Here is a 25203-nt window from a genome sequence, read left to right on the forward strand (position 1 = left end):
GCGGCCGCGCGCGGGCCGCGGGGAGCGCGAGGAGCCCGTCGGGCCTGGGCGGGGGGCGGCGCGGCGGTTCTGTGCGCCCGGCGGGGGCCTCAACCCGGAGCGGGGCCCCGCAGCGCAGCCGAGCGGGGAAAGCCCTCTCAGCACACCCGGGAGTGTGCGGCGAGCCTGGGGCTCGGGCCCCGGGCGCTGGATAAGGCCTGCTAGCCCTGGGCAGGGCCCGGGGTCCCGGCCCCGGCCGTGTACGGCCCACCTGAGCTTTCGGAGTTGGCCGCAGGCTTTGTGGCAGGAGTAAGGGGAAGCAGTGCCTGGACGCCGAAGCCCTGGTGGCATATGGCGTGGAGCACACGGCCGCGGGGCACGGCAGGCTTGGGCCTGGGAAGCTCTCAGTAGTGGGGCCGGAGGGGGAGGGGGAGGTCAAGGCTTCCTCGGTGATGGAGTCGGCCTCTCTGGGTCCTTAGGTGCGGGAGGGAGATGTAGGCGTCGTCACTACTCCTGCGTGGACCCGGTTAGGCGCTGAAGTCTGGGAGGTGGTAACTGGAGAGAAAGAGCTTTAAAAAAAGATATCAGGTTCCGTCAGCCGCAGCGTGAAAGGTGAGTGGAGAGGAGTGTTGAAAATGAATCATTTGCCCCCTCCTCCCCAGAACTGGCGACCCTTTTATTGGCATATACTATCTTGAATCCTGTAGCCTCAGTTCTCCCGCCACCGAGCCCACACCCATACGTAGATTGCACTTCCAGGCCTCTTTGGTGGTGAAGATTTTTTTGTTTCACATCCAGGCTCAAACTCACTTCCAGATTGACTCCTCTTGCGTTAGAAGTCTTGTAATGTAGGTACGGGAAACCTTGCACTCTTCTCCCAGCTCTCAAATAATAGCATATCAAGGTAGGGGAAAAAAAAAAGAAGAAGAAAATAAAAACTTTGGATCTTTCTGCAGTTAAACCCTCGAACACTGCAGAAGTCCACGTGGTAGATTCTCGTGCCATCTTCTGTATTTGTGACTGCAAAAAGAGCCACAGTGTTGAAGTCAGTACAGCTTTATGCCAAGAATCTAAATATGCCACCGGTGTGAATTTGCTGTTGTTTTGGAATTGTGCTTCTGTACATCATTAAGACTGTCATGTTTAGTTTAAACCAGCTGCTTTCTGTCCATCTGTATTTTAAAAAATAGTTGACTCTGGTTTTGGTGAAGGTCAGGGTCTGGCTGTTAGATCAGTTCCATTTGTGCTTCTGTCTTATTTGCTATGTACCTGCCTTTCGGAGATGTGAGGTTATTAAATGGCGTTTAATTGGTGGTCAGTAAATGAAATCTGTAACGGATACCTTTGGGTGAGGATATATATGTTTTACCTGTCTCATTTAATCTGAAGTTTTGCACCTCTTCAGTTATTTAAGAAACATAGTTCAATCTTTTTAGAACTGTGGCACAAAATAATTTTATTGCAAGAATATGTAAAAGTATACTTTGTGATTAAATTCTTAAAGGTACAGGAGATAGCAATTATAGATTAGAAACTGACGCCCTCTGGATTGATGTGAGTAATAGAAGTCAAATTTTTCTTGAATTTTTCTTTATTGCTGAGTGTGTACTAATAAGTTAAAGGATGAAAGTTTAAAGTGCAGCTGTATAATGTTTTCAGACAAAACTTTTTATAAAATGTCTATTTGATTTTGGTTCTTTGCAGTAAATGGGTGCAGCAGGAACTTTACCAGCTTACAATATTCAGAATTAACTCCAGAATTATTGAAACCTAAAGGAGGTTTTTGTAAATACCTGTGGGTGTATTGAAGTTATACAGTAACTTTTCTACAGCTCCACTGAATGTTCTTTGATATTTGAATAGCTCTTTCTGCACTTTGTGCATCCTAGAGCCAATATTGTTTTTGTATATGCTCCTCACTATATTAACTATTTACCAGTTTACTTTCAAGGAATGGCTTGAGTTATATGATTTATAAGTATTCTACTAAAAGTGTATTTTCAGAAGGACCATTGTTACAGAGAGTGGCTTCAGCTTTTTGTTCCTATTTGTTTAAATATATTTTTGTTTTGTTTATATAAACATAAAAACTAACATTGTTAATCTGGAGCAAGAAATGAATACATTTAATCAGTGGTGTGTAGAACATTTACATTAAATGACGTGTAGGATTTCTTTTTTTTTTTCTTTTAAAGTTTTATTTTTAAGTAATGTCTACACACAATGTGAAGCTCAAACATAAAACTCTGAGACCAAGAATCGGTACTCCACTCGCTGAGCTAGCCAGGCCCCCCATTGTAGGATTTCATTTTAATGAACTTAAATTTCAGAAATGTTTATAGTGGGTTTTTTTTTTTTTTAGAGTTTATTTATTTATTTGACAGAGATCACAAGTAGGCAGAGAGGCAAGCAGAGAGAAAGAGGAGGAAGCAGGCTCCCCGCTGAGCAGAGAGCCCGATGTGGGGCTCAATCCCAGGACCCTGGGATCATGACCTGAGCTGAAGGCAGAGGCTTTAACCCACTGAGCCACCCAGGCGCTCCTAGTGGGTTTTTTTTTAATACCTATTTTTGATACATTATTTAGGTAAAATTCCTGTAAGAAAAGAAACAGTGAAAGTTGTAATAATATAAGGAAGCTCTAAGTGTCCTGTTTCTAATTTGTTTTGAAAACTAGGTAACCAAGGTTATTAGAAATAGGTCTAAAATAAAGGAGGAGAAAATAGGATTTTAGTGAGACCGGTAGGGAGATCCACATAAAATGAACAGTTTTTGCTCTCAGAGACCTTGATTTTGGCTACTCAAAGATTTGTCCTTGTTTGATTTTTACCTAGAAGTAAGAAAATTAAGTAAGCTTGAAGTTGCCAGTACGGAAACTCTGAACTTGAGATGAGCAGAACAAAAATGAATGCAAGACAAGACTGAGATAAGAGGAATCATGGGAGTGATTCATTTGTTGAACATGTATATGTTTGGTGGTTTGAGTGTCAGCACTGGAGTACAGGCACATGTGGACTGTGGTGGGTCTTTTGGGAGCCTGGAGCCTTCATGACCTAGTAGCTCAAAAGCTATAGAGTAGATGTACAAAGTGGGGAAAGCAGTGGAATTTGTTTTTATATTGTTTGTATTAGCTTTAGTTTTTGAATGCTGAAAAGTCCTCTCCCCCTTTTACAGCTGCCAAAATTTTCTTAACACTTGCTAACCATTCTGGGTTATTTACTTGACCATTCCCGTGCACTGCCTTTAGTGTAATCATTGCAAGTTTTTACTATAGTAAGTAATCTGCCTCCTCTTATAGTCAAACAGTACAGAAACAAAATGAGAAGTTTGGATGGGAAGACCATTGCTAAAAGAGAATATTCTTAATTGTGTGAAGTTTTATTTTAAAGATATTTACTGTAAAAGAAACAGTTTTAATCCATATAAAGCATTCTGATATCTAATAGACTGCTACATGTATAAAATTTTTAAAAATTTGAAAGTTGATGATGTGATGGATGGACATACAGAGGAAAATGGAGTTCATAGTTTTTCTTAAAGCTCAAATCAAAAGTCATTTTGTTTTGTTTTGTGGTTACTTCAACCATTAGTTAAGAACAGGTATATTGGGGCGCCTGCGTGGCTCAGTGGGTTAAAGCCTCTGCCTTCGGCTTAGGTCATGATCCCAGGGTCCTGGGATCGAGCCCCGCATCAGGCTCTCTGCTCAGCGGGGAGCCTGCTTCCTCCTCTCTCTCTGCCTACTTGTGATCTATGTCTGTCAAATAAATAAATAAAATCTTTAAAAAAAAAAAAAAGAACAGGTATATTAACAAAAACTGACATGATTGTAATACATTGCAGATTTTATTGTATCACTAGTAATAGTGACAAGAAAAAGTGTGATATTAAGATTTAATTCTTCAATATGCTAACCCTTGTCACTGTTGTGTGCTTTCATTAAGTGGAAAAAAAAGTAAGTTTGAGATTAGATTTTAAATGAACAAGCTGAAATGCAGTTATAATAGTACATAAATGACATCAAAGCTGTTGTATGTATATGTTGGAAGTTTTGGATAAAAGAACTGTAGAGAGATAGTTTTAATTATTATTGATAGCATGTTTAATGTACCACACAGTATTGTGTAAAGAATTACCTTGCTTTTTGATTTATTTGTGTAGTATTGGTGTTTATGCTGCAAAATATTGTTTAGTACTTTTCTGTATATGGTATTTATTAGCCATCATTTATTAGCAGTTGGTTCCTATTGTGGTTTATTGTATATTAATATAGTTGTGCTGGAGATAATACTTTATTATAGAAGTTTCCTAGATTGTTAATATATTAACAGTAACAAATGTATAAAAATACTATATCACAGGGGAGAGAGCCCCTGGGTGGCCCAGTCAGTTGAGGGTCTGACTCTTGGTTTTGGCTCAGGTCATGATCTCAGGATCCGGGATGGAGCCCCATGTTGGGCACTGTGCTCAGCAGGGTGTCTGCTTGAGATGCTCTCTCTATTTTTTTTTTTTTAAGATTTTATTTATTTATTTGACATAGAGAGAGATCACAAGTAGTCAGAGAAGCAGCGGGGTGGGGGGGACAGGCTCCCCGCTGAGCAGAGAGCCTGATGCGGGGCTCAATCCCAGGACCCTAAGATCATGACCTGAGCCGAAGGCAGAGGCTTAACTCTCTGAGCCACCCAGGTGCCCCGAGATGTTCTCTCTTTAAAATAAAAAAGTAAATCTGAAAAACTGTATCACATACATGAAATTAAGGTTTCTTGGCATATTGGTAAAACATAACACAGGAAGTACCTGGGAGATCAGGTATGGTTTCTTCCAGACTTTTTTCTTCCTATACCTAGCACATAGGGGCATTTAATAAATACCTTCTGAATTAATTTAATACATTCTTTTAGTGATCCTCAGTATTTGCATGTTGATTCTTTTATTTAATGTTTGTTGAGTACTTACTAAACAGTCAGTTCTACTGTCATAGTGCATATATTACAGTGGAATAAACCCGTTAAAAAAACAAATTTTAATAACCAGATAATGCTAAGAGCTATGTAGAGAATTGAAATAGGGTGAGGTAATGTGATAGTGTATGACTGGGTGGCTACTTTTAAATTGACTAGTCATTGAAGGGCTCTTTGAATACAGTGACATTTAAACTGATATCTGAATAATAATAAGTACTCAGATGGGGATGAGTGTTTTCTGTAGGGAAAGACCTTTAAGAGTGTGGAAGTAATAGAGAAGTAATAGATCAGAGTTAGGCAAGGGGCCAGAGCCTATAAGGACTTTATAGTAAGCTGGGGGATTTTCAAGGTAAAATAGAAAGCCTTTGGGAATTTTAAGCAGAAGAGAAATTTTTTTTTTTTTTTTATGATTTTAAAGGTTACTTTGCTGGTTGGGAAATGGGGTAGTAGGATGAGCAAGAGGGATAGTAGGGAGACAAGTTAGGCTTGCGTAGTAGTCGTAAACATTCAGGGCCTAACGAGGGAAGTAGGAGCCACAGATAGGAAGAAAAATGGATGGATTTGAGATGTGTTTGGGAAGGTAGGGTTGAGAGAATTTTTGTTGGGTTGGAGTGGGGAAAATTGAGAAATTGAAGATTAAGCCTGGATTTTGATTGTATAAATTACGTGAATACTTGTGGTCTTTCCTGAGATGTAGGCAGCTGGGAAGGGAGCAGGTTTGGGGTTGCAGTGGGAACCCGAGATTTAAGTCTAAAATGCCTACTGAACTTTGAAGTAAAGATAGCAAGTAGATTTCTTACGAATCTCTATTCCAAAGAGAAGTTTGGGTTGGAGATAGAGCCCTGACAATAGGCAGCATTTGTGGTTGACTTCAATCCATGGGTTGGGATGAGATCATTTAGCAGTCTTTTTCAGTGTCCATTGCTTGTGTAATTTGAACCCTAAATTACCCACTATATGTAATTGTATTCTACTAGAATTGAAGAACCAGGCTGAGGATGTACCTAGGTAATAGGATGGGGCCTCGGGTTGAAGCCTGGATTTGGAGATTTCATGTGGAGATTGAGTAAAAGAGGTCAGTCAAGGAAAAATCTTTGAGGTCGAAAGAATCCAAGAAAAGAAAACGTTTCAAGGAGAAGGAAAGGATCAAATGTGTCTGCTGCTTGAGAATTCAAGAGACATACCCTTTGGTTTTGACAACTTGGAGATTATTGGTTACCCTGACAAGTAATCTCCATGGGATGTTGGAGCCAAAATTTGTGTTTGAATGGACTGAGGAATGAATGGGAGATGAGGAAATGCAGATAGAATTATGAACTTGTATTAGTTATCTTGACATTGTCATTTCCCCTGATGTAGCTGTTTTTATCTCTGTTAAAAACATGTGAAAATGATCACAATTCTGAGCTTCACAGCATGTGATAGACATTGTTTAAAAAAGACATCCACACCAGAATTGTGGAAAATAATATAGTAGTGTATATTTTCAAAAGAAGAAATGAATGCCAGTGTGACTAGTAACTTGCTGCCATCACCCATTTAGTGGCTTTGGTAGTTTCATTATCTATGAAAGATGGTCTTGCTCAGACACCAGGCCTTGCGTTCCTTAATCTCTCATCCAGTGTTCTTCCTTCTGTGCTACCTCAGTTACTCACTCCTTGACTGGTAACTAGATCTTATTACCAGTAACTGTAGCTATTCCCCCGTTCCCAGTAATCTGTTATTAGTATCCTGCTTTACCTTCTGGTTCCAATTGTATTGAGACCTAGAGTTTTTTTTGCTGGCCCTCCCTTTATGTTATTGCTTCCACTCTTACACAGCTAAAACAGGGTCAGTGATGATAATAATATAATTACTCTCTTGCAAGGGTCAGCATAGTAGGCTTTCTGAGTTTTCAGTTCTGGCTATAGCACTTGTTCTGTCACCTTGAGCAAGTTACCCAATAATGTGCCTGTCTGCTCATCCTAAAATGAGGATATTGCCACTGGAACTACCAACCTCATATGGTTGTTTGGAAGGTTTTATGAGTTTCAGAGCATACACATAAAACCGTGACCACGCTTGACAACGTGGTCCCACTCTCACTTCATTGTTTTAGCTTGGAAAACCCCAAATGTGACTAAATTCAGTTTTGTTTGTGCACGCACTATGTAGCTAGAAGACAAACACATACCCACATTGATTTGTCTCACTTAAAACTCCTGAACATTAGGGGCACCTGGGTGGCTCAGTGGGTTAAAGCCTCTGCCTTCGGCTCAGGTCATGATCCCAGGGTCCTGGGATGGAGCCCCACATCAGGCTCTCTGCTCCTTGGAGAGCCTGCTTCCTCCTCTGTCTCCCTGCCTGCCTCTCTGCCTACTTGTGATCTCTGTCTGTCAAATAAATAAATAAAATCCTTAATTAGAAAACAAAAACCAAAAAACAAAACAAAACAAAAAACTCCTGAACATTAATTGGGCACTTTGTATTGCCTGTTAGGTGTACTTCACTAGTACACTAGTCAGTCCATTCACTCTTCCACTGTCCTTATTTTCAGCCGATAACCCTAGCTTTTAGATTTTATTGAGATTTTAGATTTTATTGAGAATATAGAAGCAGTTGGGACAGAACTTTTGCAGAGTCCTACCACAACTACCTACTTCCTCTATTCTCCTTTAGTTGGGGTTTGGTATCTATTTGGGTGGTACTAAGGCTGGTCCCTCTCCTTTGCCACTGTACCTTGTATGTGGTCATCTGTGAAGGACCTCAATCCATCTCTTCTTTTCTCTTTTGCCTCGTTCATTTTTCCATTCTAGAATATTCAGACATTTTCTCCATCTTAAAAAACTCTCACTTGTCTCCATATCCCTTTTGGCTGCTCCAAATCCCATTCCCTGCTGCTCTTCAAAGCAACTTAAGGGTAGCTGTTGACTCTTTACTTGTTTTTACATCTTGCTCTCTTTCAGATACATTGTACTACTGCTGAGGGCTGAGTTTTTTTGCCCATTTTGGATTTGTCCTATGGCCTTGAGCTCTTAAATCTCTTTTCTCGGTAGTAAAATAGAAGTAATAATAACTTGCCTGCCTTTTAGAATTGATACGAAAATCAAATGAGATCATGGATCTGAAACTTTTTAGTGAATAAAAATAAATGTATGCCAATTTTTTAAAAACAAATCCTGCTCTTTTGTCGATTCTGTTATTTTGATCAATGCTTTCACTATCTTTTCTTAAAAAGGATTATATGGATGTGGTATTCTCTCATTGTGTCAACTTGATATAATCAGCAATTTCAGTTTTTAAGAGTGGTGTTCTACCTTTTTTTTTTTTTTTTTTAGAAATTATGAGATATTTGATAGGTAATGTATAAAATTTCTGTTACTTTTGGAAAGAAATGTGCTAAATTTGAACCTTTCACAGCACAGAATGCTGCTGAAGGACATCACACCATCTGTTCCTGTAAGTTTGTGTAAATCCTTATGTAGTGTCTCCAAGAGCTAATTTTGTAACAGTGAACTTTATAAACCCTTTAAACATTATATAAACCTTGTCTAGCAGAGGAAGTAGACTGGCTACAAATGACTAATATATATGAGCAGATCCTAAATACTTCAACAAGTAGATAAAAATTAATGTGTCACTCCCTCTTGGGAGTTGGTTGAACCTAGTTGGTTGAACTAGGTGGGTGGCTTTTTTGTAGTGTGTAAGATCCTTTCTCTGCCTATATAGCAATTTAAAAGTTATAGGTATCTTGAGATACCTACTTTTCTACTTAGTTTTCAAAATCTGTGTCTGTTTTAATCTTGTTGAAATCATACTGTTAAGAATATATTTTAATATATATTAAATTGGCATGAATAGTTCAGCTTAGGAGCCTAAATATCATAGTTTCTGTAGGATAGATAGATTCTGGATTTCAAATTACATTTTTTCAAAGATTATTTATTTATTAGAACAGAGAGAAACATCAATGGTGGGGGTTGGCACAGAGGGTGCTGGAGAAGCAAGCTCCCTGCTTCAGAGACACTGAGGCAGGAATCATGACCTCAGCGGAGCCACCCACACATCCCCCAAATTATATTTTAAAATCATAGCCTTTTAGATCATAATCATAATTTGAGAATTGATGGCTTTTATTTACTTGTCTATTCACATTATTAATACTGTACTCTCAGTAATAAAAAAAATCTTCTGCTACATTCTTTTATTCCTTGTTTCTAGTGGGAAGGTTTTTCCTGTTTCACTAAAATCAGCTGATTCTTTATAGTCAGTTCTATTTTTAGAATTATCAGGAGCCTAGTTGAGGAGTAGGCTCATCATGAGGAGTAGGAGGAATCCAGGAAATACTCCTTGGTGCCTGCAACTTTCTCATGGAAGGATACCACCCAAAGAATTAAAAAAAAAAAAAAAAAAAGTGGGGGGGAGGGTGCCTGGGTGGCTCGGCTGGGTCATGATCCCAGCGTTTTGGGATCAAGTCCCACATGGGACTCCTCGCTTGGCAGGGAGCCTGCTTCTCCTCTGCCTCTGCCTGCCACTCTTCCTGTGCTCAGCGCTCTCTCTGACAAATACATACATAAAATCTTTAAAAAAAAAAAAAAAAAAAGCATTGCCCACAGTGTAAATCTGTGAAATCCTTTTGCTTAGGACTCCCCTTTTGCTAATGGTTAATTGCCAAACTTGGTTGCTCTTTTGTTTTTCAAAATTTAGCTAGGTATTAGACTTTCTCTTTTCTTTTTTAAATAACCTCTGTGCCCAGCATGGGGCTCAAACTCAGGACCCTGAGATCAGAGGTTGCATGCTCTACCAACTGAGCCAGCCAGGCACCTCAGACTTTTCATTTCTAATGAAGATTCCTCTCATAATTGTAATGCACTCTTGTATAAGTAAGTATAAGTGTTAGTAAGCAATGGTTGGAGGGAGGATGCAGTGATTTTTTTTTTCTTTGCTTTTAAACTTTTTAAATTTTCTCTTAAATTACTAAAATAATCCAGGCTTATTATAGTTAGTAAGTGTTTAGAAGAGTGGAAGGCTTTTATGTGCCTGGTCCAAATAACCACTATGGACTCCATATGCTGCTAGACATTTTTTTATGTACATGTAACACATAAACATAACTACACTATGTTTTTTTTAAAATCAACCAGCTTTTGCCCCTGAAAGATAATTATAAATGTGTCATTTATTCTTATGTACACGCACTCAGTGAATATCTTGCATGTGTGGTGATGGTTCTTGTATTGCATTGTATTGAAATGAATGCGTGTACAATAATCTATTTTACCATTGAATGTTTAGGGCTTTCAGTATTACAAACAGTAGTGTGGTACACATATTTTGTTCATGTATCTTTTAAGTATTTGTGTGAACATGTCTTTAGCATTGATTTCTAGATGTAGAATTACTGTATCAAAGGCGTCAGTTTGCTTCAGAATTGCCTGCATCAGTGCTCACAAATATCAACTTCCACATGAGTAACTAGCCAGGATTCAAATAAGAGATGTAGCACAGGGGCACCTGGGTGGCTCAGTGGATTAAGCCGCTGCCTTCGGCTCGGGTCATGATCTCAGGGTCCTGGGATCGAGTCCCACGTCGGGCTCTCTGCTCAGCAGGGAGCCTGCTTCCTCCTCTCTCTCTCTCTGCCTGCCTCTCTGCCTACTTGTAATCTCTCTCTGTCAAATAAATAAATAAATATTTAAAAAAAAAAAAAAAGAGATGTAGCACAGATTAAATGAGTTAAATTTTGTGAAGCTCTTCATATACTGCCAGACATGTGGTAAGTACATAGCACCCATTGTTACTCATTCAGCCTCTGTATTTCAGGGCTACCCATTAAAGCTTGCATAATTTTTTTTTTTTTTTTTTTTTTTACTACTTACAACAGTAGTAAGTAACAACACAATTATAGCAGAAATAAGGAAAATACACTGTAACAGTTAGGAAGCTGGCTTATCATATGAATATTCAGTTGCTAACCAAATCAACAAGCTGTAGTCCTAGAAATCTCGGGTGGAAGTGCTATGTAAGAAGGCTGAGGTGCAAAACATTATGTTACTATGGTGGGGATATAATTTGTAAGACATTATTTTGATATCTTAAGTTTGTCGAATGGAAAAGACTATTAATGGTTATGGGCCTGAACTAGGGTAGTGCCAGGGAATGCAATGTAATATTCACATTGGGAAATAATTAGATGTAATTTGGAACCACTGGATGAATGATTTGGTGTGAGGAATGTGGAAGAGACAAGCATCTCATGGGAATGGGATGAAAAAGGATAACTGATCAGCTTTTGTGTTGGCAGCTTTTAATACACTATTACTATTACTGTGATTGTCTCCCTTTTGTCGGGGGGAAGCCATGTCAACCATGTTTAATGTTAGATAAAGAGTATGTTTTTCTTTCTTTCTTTTTTTTTTTTTTAAGATTGTATTTTTATTTGAGAGAGAATGAGACAGACAGAGAAAGAGAGAGCATGAGCGGGGGAGGATCAGAGGGAGGAGCAGATTCCGCACCAAGCAGGGAGCCTGAAGTGGCCCTGGGATTCCAAGACCATGACCTGAGCCGAAGGCAGTTGCTTAACCAACTGAGCCACCCAGGTTCCCAAGAGTATGTTTTTCTTTTAAAATGCACTTCTTTCATAAGAGGAGTATGCGACTAGGAAAAATGTAGGAAAAATGTTTGATTCTTGATTGTTAATAGTGCTCTATTGATGGTTGGGTTGATGATAAACTCATTCTTAGGGGGGAATAAACAGCAAAATGAAAGGATAGCCTTGGTTATTTACTGGGACTGTGGTGATCAATTCTTGATCCATCCTGTTTACTACTTAATGAAGTAGCACTGGCATGGGGCTCAGCACAGTTAAAGGAGTCATAGCTGCATCCGTTGCTGGTCATAACTTTCCCAAGAAAAGCCATGTGCAGAGGTGCTACCTCTTCTTTTTTTGCCACATCCAGAAAGAAGACCTTTCTTTATAAGCTGTTTTAAAGTGTGTTCAATTTGATCAGGTTAGGATTTAGACTAATTAGTATATAGACTATCTTTCAGCAAATGTATTATGGTTGAAATGCCTGCGGGATTCCAGTACAGGTGTTGAGTAGAGACTTAGGTATGCATGGCTAAAGGTAAGGAGAGGGCTAAGTGACACCTGGATGGTTATTAAAACTAAAGGAGATGGATTATGTGGGAACTTTATATAGAACAAAAAGGCAGCCTTGGGTATAACACTGAGCTGCACTTAAAGGGCTAGCCAAGGGAGATGATTTCACAAAGCAGTGAACAGAAAGGAGGAAATCCAGAAGGTATAGCTTTATGGGTGCAGCAGGAGGGCAGTGTGAACAGGAGGGACAGGTCAGTATTGTTTAATGTGACAAGTAAGGTAGGGAAGGACTAAGAAATGACTGGTTATGATTTTTGCTGAATTTAGTGATACTGGAAAGAAGAGTTTTATGGAATTGTGGGGAGAGGGAGAAGATATGCAGCAGAAGGAGAATAAAGTCCATTTTTCTGTCAGCACTATATGGTTGAATAATAGGTGTGGTGTTAAGAGTAAGTACTACAGTGTGTGTAGTTAATTTTTTGAAAAATGCCTGAGACTAAGGGGAGGAGAGTGTTACCTACCAAGAGATATGAGGAGTTGGGAAGTTTTTGTTTTGTTTTTAAGAGGATAGAAAATTGGGTCTGTTTGAATGGAAATGAACTGGCTTTGAGGGAGAGGTTGAAAATACAGCTGGGGGAGGATAGGAAACAATAAATCTAGCAAGGTACTGAAGAACACTGGAAGGAGAACAGGGGAGAGGTGGAAAGAATTAGGTTTGAAAGAGAGGGATGCCTCTTTCACTTGATAAGTGAGAAGGAAATTAGGTGGATCTGGATGCAAAAAAAATAAAAAGAAAAAAGTATATCCCTTTGGTGGCAAAAAGTGGAAGGTGATTTCCTCTGACATCTGCTATGTTTTGAATGAAGTAGAAGATGGTCATCTGTGGGGAGGAGGGTAGTGTTGGGAATCAAATTTAGAGAAGACTGCAGGTTTGAAATACCTCTTGGGAGAATGGAGGAGAACCAGAAGAACAGAGGATTTAGTTATCTTTCATTTTCTATAGCATTTAGAAGACTGGATATAAATGGAAAGGTAGGGGTTGGATAAGTAAGGTAGGAGATAGCACAGAGTGGTTGAACTAAATTTTACATTAAGTACTGATAGAAATGAAATCAGTTGTGTTGGTCCAGATAAGGAGCTTTGCCTGGCAGAAGCAGCAGAAAGACAAGAAGGTCTGACAATAGGAAGAAAAGCAATAGAAACAGTGGCATTGCTTGTATGTGCTGAATAGTGCTGGCAGTAAAGATCACGATGAAAATAGGGGCTCTGGAGACCAGAGTCTTAATGAGATGCAAGACCAGGTGTAGTGAACGTGAGAGCTGATAGGAAAAGGTGATTTGGTGCTTATAATTTCAAAGATGGGGACAGTTTTGGAATGACAAAATTCAGCTTGTGTCCTGTAGGTAATGACTTAAGTAGATTGAAGGTAAAGATCATGTTCTGTTTGGTTTCATTTTTTAAGTATGTAAAGATCATTGTGTTAAGGTTAGGAACAATGCCAAAATTTTGGACAGGTCAGTGCACCTGGTTCTAAAGTCTAGTTCAGTTGTTTTCTGTGATACTTAACCAGAAGTGGTAATGCTGGAGTGAGTGGCCAACCCCTGAAAAATGTTGACCTTTGGTGTGTTGCCCTTAAATACTTCATTGTTTGATACTCTTTCTGAGAGTGTATCTCCTCACACTTAACACCAGGAATTGTTCAAGGCTGTCTTTTCTAGCAAGTCATTTAGCATGTAAGATAGCAGTTCTCAAAGTTTTTTTTTTTTCCAAGACCCTTTACACTCAGAATTTCTTGAGGACTCCAAAATAACTTTTGTTGTTGTGCTTGTGTTTACCATATTAGAAATTAAACTGAGAAATATTTTAAATTTTCATTTAAAGATAATGCAATAAATGTTATATTTTTATGTGAAAAGTTCATTTCCAAAACAATAACAAAAAAAAAAGTAATGAGAAGACATTGTTTTACAAAACCTTTTTTTTTTTTTTTTTGTAAGTAGGCTTCACTCCCAGCGTGGGTCTCAAACTCACCACAATATGGGAAAACACTAATTTGCTTAGTGCTGTGTATTAGTAAAGTTCATTTCCTGTCATTTCTATTTCTTTTTAAAGTAGGCTCCACACTCAGTGTGGGGCTTGAACTCACAGCCCTAAGATCAAGAGTCATATACTCTACCAAATGAACCAGCCAGGCACTCCCAAAACTCTTTAATGTTTGGCTTAATAAAAGGTAGATGGCTTTTCATCTGCTTCTGCATTCAGTCTTTTTGGTATTACATGCTTTGTAACTTCTGGAAAACTCAATTATATACTTGTGAGAAAACTAGAATGGAAAAAGGCAAATGATGTCTTTTGACCCTACAGACCACCTGATAAGGTCTTAAAAACCTTTTTGGCTCCCTGACCACACACCTAGAATTCTCTAGGCCTTAGCATCCATATCAGTGCAGGGGTTTTAATGAAATGATCTTTCCCTGGGTAACTCAATCTTCACGGTCTGCCTTTGGCTCAGGTCATGATCACAGTGTCCTGGGATCTAGCCATACGTTAGGCTCCCTGTTCACCGGGAAGCCTGCTTCTCCCTTTCCCACTCTCCCTGTTTGTGTTCTCTCTCTCTCTCTCTGTCTCTCTGTCAAATAAATAAATAAAATCTTCTTTAAAAACATACTTTGTTTTAGAAATTTGGATAGTATATTTTATTTCCTGCTCTTATCATGAAGTGCTAGCTGAATGTATAGGTAAAACCAGAACTATCGTCATTAATTTAAAGCAAGGACCAATTGTAGAGTTATTGAAGTTGTAAAGTCTTTGTACTTTTTTATTCTGAAGCACACATAGCAGTGTTTATCATCTGATAAAGAACAATATATGAAATTGAATAAGGCCATGGAATTTTATAGTCTGAGTTTACTGATGTTAAAATCAGATTCTCTGAGGTTTTTTTTTTTTTTTTTAAGTTGTTACTTGTGTTCATTTAACCTTTGAAATTCAGAACAATAAAAGTACTAGGCTTATATTGTGATGGATTTCTGCTCTGGTGATGCTGATGACTCATTTCAGGAAGATCAGTACAGCAAGGGTAATTTTTATGGTGTGTGCAAAATACTCTACTTTAAAGCTTGAAGTCAGGAAGGTGTTTTGGGTTTCAGCTACTAAGTAGTAGCTGTGTGACTTGGGGAGGAGATTTAAACTCTCTTCTTCTCATCTGTAACATTGAGTGGATGATATTCCCATTTGTCCCAGAGTTTTGAGCATTACGTGAAATTGTGTACGTCAATGTACTTAAAGCTGTATAAGCATTATTGTCTTTTTTTTCCTTTTGGAAGTTACACTGTTGCTTTTTAATTGTACAGAGGGACCTTCTCTTTATATCTTAGACAGACGGTTTTTCATCTAAAGCTCAGAACTATTCAACTTAGACAATTTTCAGAAGTATTGTGGGAAATTGAAGGAAATGGAATTTTCCCCTTTGATTCTTGTGTCTTTAATGAAACTAGTTCTCTCTCTTTGTATCCCTATCTGGCAGTCTTTCACCTAAAGCTCAGAACTATCAACTTAGACAATTTTTAGAAGTATTCTGGGAAATAAAAGGAATAGAATTTTCCATCTTGATTCTTGTACCTTTAAAGTAATGAAACTAGTTCCATTATGTCTTCTTGCCTCTTTTATTCCTCTGCCACCCTGCTTTCTGGTCAGTTTCAGAAATTGATTGGACTCATTTTCAAAATACTTGATAATGAGCCTGTTGTCAGTAATTTTAGGAATTAAAGAGACCGTAAAGATTATCTATTTCAGTCCCTCTTTGTAGATGAGAATGATGAGAGAAACTAAGCTACTTTTTAAGATCATTTAAGTGGTACGGTGGTCCTCAGCCAAGGCTGAACTTTGGAACCACCTGTAAAGCTTTAAAGAAAACACAGATGTTCACACCCATCCCCAGAAATTATGTTTTACTAATTGGTCTTTATGAAGCCCCCTTGGGTATGATTGTAATGAAACGTATCCCACTTTTAAAGTGAATCATTTGCATTTAACATTCACATTTGACTTCTATTATTGTTATAGATATGACTATTTTATTTCTTAGAACTTTTAGGTGAGAAAGTTTTTGTTTACTTTTTTACTCTGGGAAATAAGCTCATAAACTATAATGAGAATCAAAACTTTCTGATGTTGAATATTTTGAATGGATTTATTAAGTCAACTGGTAAAGTTTTTTTTTTTATCTTTGTAGCAACTGTGGTAAAACAAACTTCATACCTATTATGCCTAATGATATGCATTAAGAATGAGTCTTTTTTGAAACAATATTGTAAAGACATCTCTAAGTTTTTGGAATTATTGATAATTAATATGCATAAAACCTTACCTTGCATTGTTTATTCAAATTCTGAATTGTCATTTGTTGTTTAGACTTTTTAGAAAAAAATCTTTATTTTTCCTATAGGTAAAAGCACTGAAAGAGAAAATTGAATCTGAAAAGGGGAAAGATGCTTTTCCTGTAGCAGGTCAAAAATTAATTTATGCAGGTATGAATTAAATATTAAAAGTAATATGCTATCTTGTTTACAGTGACATTCTTTGGTTTTAGAAATTGTCATCTTATAAATTGTGTATACAAATTGAGTCTGTCAGAAACATAGATGGTTTTTGGTGTTTGATATCTTTTAGTCAGATGTTAGTGCCTTTTTACCCAAGTACATTTCTATTTATATTTATCTTGGCTGATTAGTTAATGTTTTTCTTATTGATAGAATTGACGTTGGTGATTGTTTGATCTTCAGTTGTGTGTAAGACAAAGGTTATGGGGCTTCAAATAATGTGTTCTTTTTTTCTTAATGTACTAGGCAAAATCCTCAATGATGATACTGCTCTAAAAGAATATAAAATTGACGAAAAAAACTTCGTGGTGGTTATGGTGACAAAAGTAAGTTTGAGCCTTGTTCTGTATATCTTTATGCATGTGAGAGTTTTTTTTTTGTTTTTTGTTTTGTTTTTAAAATAATGGTCCTAAGCTGTTATACTTTAATAAGTGAATACAGTTTATGCACATCCATATGGCAAGTACTTAACTGTTGTTAAAACACTGTACTTTGAGTCAGCCATAAAATTAATTATTTCATACATATATATAGCTTAAACATGATTTTCTTTTTTTTTTCTTTAGATTATTTATTTATTTATTTGACAGAGATCACAAGTAGGCAGAGAGGCGGTGGCAGGGTGGGGGGGAAGCTGGCTCCCCACTGAGCAGAGAGCCCAATGCGGGGCTGATCCCAGGACCCTGAGACCATGACCGAAGGCAGAGGCTTTAACCCACTGAGCGACCCAGGCGCCCCTATATAGCTTAAACATGATTTTAAATGAAATGGTTAAAAAATGTCATGTGAAAATTGTTAAGTTTTGCTGGAGCAGTAAAATCAGTAATTATGTAATTAAAAGTGTGATTCTTAGTAATTGAGTAAATAGTTATTTTGTGGTTTTAATAGGGGTGCCTTAAAGGGACTTGGTACATTATGTACTAGATCTGACCAACTCCTCCGGCAGAAAAGGCATGTAAACTCCTAATTTCAGTGATGCTCCTTAGTTGAGGGGGTAGATTTTTAGACACTGGAAAGGGAATAGGCAGCTTAAGAAATGGTAGAATGATTGTTGTGAGAAAGCTTTTGGTTTGGAGGGGTGTTTTTTAGATGGTGGGGCAGAAGGAGAGAGAAAATTTTAAGCAGGCTCCATGCCCAGTGCAGAGCTGGGCATGGGACTCAATCTCAGGACCTTGGAATCCTGACAAATGAGGATTCAGACACTTAACCAAGTTGAGCTGCCTGGGCTCCCCTTGAGGAAGTTTTTTAAAGGGAATTTTTTGAGTGAAACATATTTGGGGCATTTATAAAAGTCAAAGTTTTCCTCTTAAGTGAAGAATGAATTTGGGTTCTTTCAGAGATACTGTTATATTTTTGTTTAAAGATACATGAGCATGCAGTGGAGAGTTAAAACAAATAGAGATGTGGTGGTACTTGTGACAGGAATCTTTTGGATTGAGTTGTAATCTGAGAAGATCAGTGATACTTGTGACATTGAAAATAAGTTTAAATAAGTAATTGGAAGCCAGTTTATCAAAGACTGAAAGAATAAATGAGAGGATGTTTTTTTCCTAAGTTTAAGGTAATATATGCAGTAGAAAACAGTTAAGCAAGTAAATTGTAATTAACTGAATATTTTGTTCTGAGAAAAAGCAGCTAAACAGTTTATAGGTGTTAGATTTAAAAGTTTTTAATCCATTAAGAACCATAGTGATTTTGTTATATTAAAGCACTTATATTCACTAAGTGTTAGAGGAACAGAATCATGTACTCAGTCCAGTATTGTTAATTGTAATAAAATATACATAACACAGAATTTATTAGTTTAACCATTTTTAATTGTACAGTTCAGTGGCATTAAGTACATTCACATTATGCAACCATCACCACCATCCGTTTCTATAAGTCGGTACCCCCTAAATAGTGACTCCTATTTCCCCCATCCCCCAGTCACTGGTAACCACCATTCTGCTTTCTATGAGTTTAGCTACTCTACATACTTCATATTAAGTGGAATCAGTTTGTTTTCTTTGTGTGACTGGCTTATTTCTCTTAGCATAATATGTCTTCCAGGTTCATCCATGTAGCTATATGCCAGAGTTTGTGTCCTTTTAGGGCTGAATAATACTGCATTGTCTCATCTAGTTTTATCACAGATAGTATATAGTGGAAAATGTGGTAGCCATATATTTGGATGTCTATGTTATTGATCTTATTTCATTTGTATTAGAATAACCTTGATTATTTAGAACATTACTAAGAATTAAGCAGGATAGGTCTCAGAATAGATCCATGCACTTACAGAATAGCTACGTAAGCCAGGCCTTTTCTTATTTTACATAGGACTCTACTGGTATTTGCAGTTACTTTATTTTCAAGTTAATAAGAGAAGCCCCCTATTAGAAGGGAAAAAACGTAGGCATTATGGAAGCAATGAGAAATGACTTTATTATAAAGAGACAGGAAAAAGATGTTTAGAACAGAAGTGAGCAGAAAAACTTCAAAAAGCAGATGGGTTTGATTCCATTTAGAATGAGGCTTAAATAGCTCTGTGGCAACAGAGACCTTGAGGGCATGGAATGTGACTATATGATACTGACCACAAGTAATCTTAAGGGAAATAATAAGTGAGCATAGTGATGCATTTAAATTTCACTTCATTTAGATTGGAGTTTTATGACATTAATAATTTGCAGGGTATTGGCAGTTTAAAAAGTTACAGGGCTAAACACAGGACTCTTAGAATTAAAGAAAGAAGAGAATGAACACTGCTAGTATTTTTTTTTTTAAGTCCCCTGCCCTACCTTGCACAGCCACTCTTTCTCCAATGTGCTTTATATTAGCCAGATCAAACAAAAAAGTTATTTTGGTGATGTTTTAAATGACAATAGATACTTGAAAGTTATAACCAAGGAACTTAAAGTGTAATGTTTGGGGGTGGTGGGACAATAATTACATGGTGTTTGTTTGTCAGTATACATTGTGTATATTTCTGAGTAGCGGCTGCTTCTGGTTCTTCTTCATATTAACTTGATAACAAAGACTGAAACTATTAGCTAAAGCTAATTATTTGAGAGAGTACATAAGTAGTGATTCAGATGGCTAATATTGATCACTTGTTATGTTGCTTTATGAAATTATTTCCAGGTTGCAAGTTTTTGTTGGTGTTATGTTTGTAACCTCCTGTAACAGTACTGTCTACTTAGAAATTGGGTATTTTATCATAATTCATTGTTTTACTCTTTTAATGTGCTTAGCCCAAAGCAGTGACAACACCAGCACCAGCTACAACCCAACAGTCAAGTCCTGCCACCACTACCACAGTTAGCTCCTCCACAGCTCCAGCTGTGGCTCAGGCCCCAACCCCGGCTCCCGCTCTGGCTCCTACTCCTTCCCCTGCATCCATCACTCCAGCACCAACGACAGCATCTTCTGAACCTGCACCTGCTAGTGCGACGCAACCAGAGAAGCCTGCAGAAAAGCCAGCAGAGACACCAGTAGCTACGAGTCCAACAGCAACTGACAGGTGAGACCTGCAGTCTAGGAAATCGTATTTCAACACAAGTTCATGACAAGAACTTCATCTATGTATTTATCTTGATGATTGTTTGGATCAAACTTTGTTTCTGCTACATTAAACTTTTTCTAAACACTGAACTGTAAATGACCTGTAGAAATTATAAAACTATAACTAGCTATTTTATTATAGTTGGACGTATTATAAATAACTTGACTTTGTTCTCTAATCATTGTTTATATTTGCTCTATATTCTTCTCTGATCATTGTCATTTATATTATAAATATCCTTCCATGCCACTAAATATTTCCAGTTGCCGCATAGCATTGTGTTTGGATCTGACATTTGTTGGCACTTAACCTTAGAAAAGTAACATCTTTGGGTACTTTCCTTATCTGTAAAATGTGGATGACAATAGGACCTATATCCTAGAGTTGTTATAAGTATTAAATGAAATAATGGGTGTAAAAGCTGTGAAATAGCACATATTCACAGCAGAGTTAAATACCAGCTATTGCGCATAGTTAACCTACCACCTTTTGTTGAACATATGGATTGTTTGAATTGTATAGTTTAATCCATATTTCTTGTGAACTTTTGTAGAAATTTAAGTCTTATAAGTGTAGATCTTTAAAACAAAAGAAAAGGTGCAGGATATTTGAGGAACAAGAAATAATTTCTTGTGCGAAAGTTGGCAGGATTATTGAATAGTTCATGACAAAAGTTTTTTCCTCCCAAGGATAAATAAACAAAACATGTGCTTTGGTTCTCTTGGGTGGACTTGTATAGGGAATTTCTCTTTTACCTGAGAACATGGGTTATATTTAGTCCAGTGTGCAATGGCACTGAAGCTGTTTGTATTTTGTGACTTTGGTACAACTTGCGACCTCAGTGGCAGTAGTTCTTGGAATCAGAACCAGATGGAACAGAGATCTATACAGGATATGGAGACACTTACTGATAGGAAAGCATATTTGTGATAAATATAGTAATGGTTAGAAAAAATTTAATTATGATCCTTTATTTTAGTGTTTTGCTTTTATGTCTGTTTACTGTGTCTGACCCAGTCCACGGTGTTTAAAGGGGTTTGAGTCATCTGATTAATTGCTCACTTAGGGCTTCTTTCCAGGGAATTCATTCCCTACCAGGAGAGCATAGGCTAAGGTAATAAAATATTTCCCCTATGCCTGCTTGCTGAACTTTGCTTTAGGCATTCTGAGACACTGTTGCCTAACTTGATGCTTCTCCTGTGTATATTTAGAAATGCATTCAAACTCTTACCTGGTGGGAGACAACCCAGACTCAGGTTAAGCTGTTCTGTCAAAAGTTGTATATCAGTTCTGTCTTTGGGAGAGAACTGAACAAATTTAACACATTGATTTCCCAGATCATTTTAAACATTGTAACTGTAAATATGTCTTCATTCAGTGTAGTATACCTTATTTTCTGATATGTTTTCAGCTCTTTGAAAAGCTCATTGTGAGAATTTCAGAATCGATTGATACATTTTAATGTGCTAAGAGCATTTATCCAAATTTCTTTATTGTTAACTTTTTAAAATTTCTTCCTGGGGCTACAATTTGATTTCCCCATTCTCAAGAGTCAGTATTACTATGTTTTCAGGGGTACAGAAGTTGCATAAGTCAGTAGATGATCAGTGATACAGAGAGCAGATGCTAGAGTTACTTGATTGGGCCTTATACACCAGCTATTTGTTTGTTTGTCAGCAAGGGAACCACAAGCAGGAGGAGAGGGTGAAGCAGACTTCCTGCTGAGCGAGGAGCTCAATATGAGGCTCCATCCCAGGATTCTGGGATCATGGCCTGCGCCAAAGGCAGCTGCTTAACGGCTGAGCCACACAGGTGCCCCCCCGCAACTGTTTATTCTTATTTCTCCAAATGATCACCTTAGAGAAGGATAACACAGGAAAGGTAGGATGAGAGAAGCTCAGAAAACTACTTAAATGTGCCTTAGTTTTTTCATCTGTATTGTAAAACATGGAGTGTCCTGTAAAGTACAAAACTTAAAATTATCAGGAGAAATGTTGGTATGAATTTGAGGGACACCACTGGCATGACATTTCATTATAGGTGTTTGTGTCTTTAGGCCAATTTTGTTCTTGAGAAACCACCAATTAAAATGCATATTCTCCTTGTTTATCTCTACCTTAGAGAAGTTGCGCATGTGCACAAGACTACGTTATTCATAGTCCAAGGCAAATAGGAACCAACTTAAATACATTAGTAAGGGAATGACTCAACCTGTAATTTATTCATATTAGAGAGCAGTGCTAGTCAGAGTGATAGTGGGCAGCATCAGCATCACTGGGAGTTTGTTTGAAGTTAAACCTTCACCTAAATCAGAATTATCTGGGGGTGGATCCCAGAAATCTGTATTCTTGGGCTTCCTGAAGTGCTACTGGCGAATTAAAGTATGTAGTATATATCATATTAAGTGAATGTGTTTTTAAGGCTTTGTTATCAAGTGAGAAAAACATTACAAAACAATGGGCAATAATCATAAACCAAACAAAAGCTACAAAACAACATCATATATTTTCTCTTCTGTGGCTGTGTATAGCAATGTGCAGAAGAACAGTAGCAACGAGATGGCACACTAACTCATAAGTGGTTTCCTCTGCAGGTGGGCAAGGAGAAGTGGTGAGGTAGAATCAAGGTTGAATAATGGTGGTTCAGCTGTACCTCACTCTTATCTGAGATATATAAAAGGAAATTTTAAAGCATTGTGCAGAACAGCACAGATTGTTCTGTAAGTGAACTGGAATGAAGGAGATTAATCCTGTCAGGTAGTAAAATATATTATACATGGTGGTAATGATTTCAGTAATTTACAATGGCTCTTACTAAAAAGAGTGCTTAAGTAAATAGATGGTAGTCTAGAAACAGACCAGAACACATTCCAGGGACTTAACATAAGATAAAGATGTAATTTGAAACCACTGTGCGAAGATGCTGTTGGGATTAATGTCTAGCCAAATGGAAGGGGGAAGATGGGTCATATACCTTATACTTCTAAAAATAAATTCTAGCTAGATATAGAATCAACATAAAAGGAAACTAAACTAGAGAACATAATAAAAATAAAAATAATCTTAATCAAAGAAGTCATAGAAGGAACAGTTGGTAAATTTGACTACAGAAGGAATTTAAAAGTTGAGAACCAAACTGAAAATTCCCTTTGAAGGGCTTGGTTTGGTCAATTAAATGGAGTACTGTATGTCTGGGGAAAATATGAGGTCATTGTGGTTTTGCTGACATGAGATAATTAAGTTAAATAAAACACACCCAAAGGCAAGACACAAGTCATTATTATATAGAAACTGGTAGTAGTGATTATTCCCTGGGTAGGGGACTTGGGCAGGAGAATTATTTGTTCTATATATAACTATATATAATTCTTTTCAAAGTTTTGCCTTCTATGTAAGTTAGCTTTGCTATCTAGTTAAATGAAGATCATTTAAAAAGTTAAACCAGAAAATTAGTTTAATCATATCAGATGTTATGATGCCAGGCACTTTGCGAAATACTTTACCAGTAGAACCCTACATACACCACTTTGGGATACATGGATATTATTATGGACTTCATTGTATTGATGAATAAACTGAGGATTAAACATAATTTATGAATTCAGACTTAACGTATTTCCCTTGTTCTTGCTGTGCATAGGTAGGGGGAGGGGGGCAGCAGAAGAGGGGGAGAGAGAATCTTAAGCAGCTCCATGCTCAGTGCAGAGCCTGACATGGGGCTCGATCTCATGACCCTGAAATCATAACCTGAGTCGAAATCAAGATTTGGACGCTTAACTGATTGAGCCACCCAGCTGCCCATACTGTGTTTTATTTTTTTTTTTTAATTGGGAGAGGTGTAAGTGTGTGTTTTGTTGTATGTATGTTTTAATCTAAACTGCCAGCTGCTACCTTTACTAGTTTGTAAACTTCAACTTATTTTTCTTTGGCCTACTCTTCATGGTCTTTCATAATCTTGTTTTTGTCTGCTTTGTTTTCTAGACTCATCTTCTGCAATTGCCCAGCAGAAACTTAGTCCTTTTAAAGTGGTTTGCTTTTGGTTACAACTTGGATTTTAACACACCTCTCCATTTTTTGTTTTTTGCTATGTTCCTTGACTTGAATGCCTTATCAGCTCCTGCATGAAAAACTGACCTATAAGACCTAACCGAAATTCTGTTATGTAAAGATTTCCCAGGCCTTCCAGCATAATGTGGTTTCTACGTTACCTCTTTATTCTGTACAGGTTTCCCCCACTGTTTGAAAATAGAGTATTCCTATGAAACCTTTTGTAAGCCAAAGTGGCATAAGCAAAGAAATAATTGCAAAGAAGCAGTTACCATAAATTTATGTGGAAAAGTTTTGAGCATTTCCAGACCTATAAAATAACCTCTCAGGCTTTTCTGAACACACACACACCTTGGTAATGGAGGCACAGAATAAATTTAAATGAAGCGCAGATGCTCACAGACACAGTTATGGCAGCTTGATGCTGAGATGCTGAGTATGCTTCTGGGGAAGGAGCTTCGGGGCCCGCGCTGGCTTCTCAGGGTGTGTTCCTCTGTAAAGGCTTGCTGCAAAACAAACAAAACACTATTTTCACTTTTCTTGTATAAGCAGAAATCCTCTTTAGAGAAAATTCTCTTCAGATTTCTTCTGGTTAGTGAAAATGGATACTAATGTAGGTCTTTGGTAAAAGCAAAATGTGGTGGAATATGAACTTTGGAAAACTGGGGGATACTTGTGTTGTTTGGTATTTCTTCTATTGTGACTTGACTTACAGGTTATTTAACTTATAAATTCTTTTAGGGAAATAGTTGTGCATTATCTTTTTTTGTATTCCTTAAATGGTAAACATTCTGTTCAGTTGTTATTTTCTATCTTTGGACATTTAAAATGAGGCATTTGTAGAACAGTATGAATATTAAGATTGAAAATTCTTCCCAAACCATAAATGTTATGGATAAAGCTTTGGGGTTTAATGTAGAAGATGGTTTAAAAACTGTAGCCAGACTTATACATTTGATTAAAATCAAACAGTATCTTTACAATTTGGACCATT

General features: G+C 37.5%; 1 protein-coding gene and 2 long non-coding RNA genes across 4 annotated transcripts in view; 2 read left to right on the top strand and 1 right to left on the bottom strand.

The window, feature by feature from the left end:
* Window positions 1–465, bottom strand: part of LOC309847093 — a 149475-nt gene extending 149010 nt beyond the window's left edge. The window contains exon 1 of the long non-coding RNA XR_014302297.1: window positions 251–465. This is a non-coding gene — a long non-coding RNA (uncharacterized lncRNA). The remainder of the gene's footprint in view (window positions 1–250) is intronic.
* The window catches only part of RAD23B (RAD23 homolog B, nucleotide excision repair protein), a 43366-nt gene that overhangs the window by 573 nt on the left and 17590 nt on the right, over window positions 1–25203 (top strand). Inside the window, exons 2-4 of one of the 2 annotated variants that reach the window (XM_082696881.1) lie at window positions 16463–16544; window positions 16863–16942; window positions 19853–20121. In XM_082696881.1, coding sequence (XP_082553007.1) covers window positions 16463–16544; window positions 16863–16942; window positions 19853–20121 — 431 coding nt within the window. Of the gene's footprint in view, window positions 1–16462; window positions 16545–16862; window positions 16947–19852; window positions 20122–25203 lie in introns of both variants that reach the window. The other variant, XM_082696882.1, reaches the window with a different exon arrangement.
* Window positions 6715–13310, top strand: LOC309847104. Its single transcript, XR_014302311.1, has 2 exons — window positions 6715–10415; window positions 10629–13310. It is a non-coding gene; the product is annotated as an uncharacterized lncRNA (long non-coding RNA).

Source organism: Mustela nivalis, assembly GCF_964662115.1.
Source record: "Mustela nivalis genome assembly, chromosome: 13".
Classification (NCBI taxonomy): Eukaryota; Metazoa; Chordata; class Mammalia; order Carnivora; family Mustelidae; genus Mustela; species Mustela nivalis.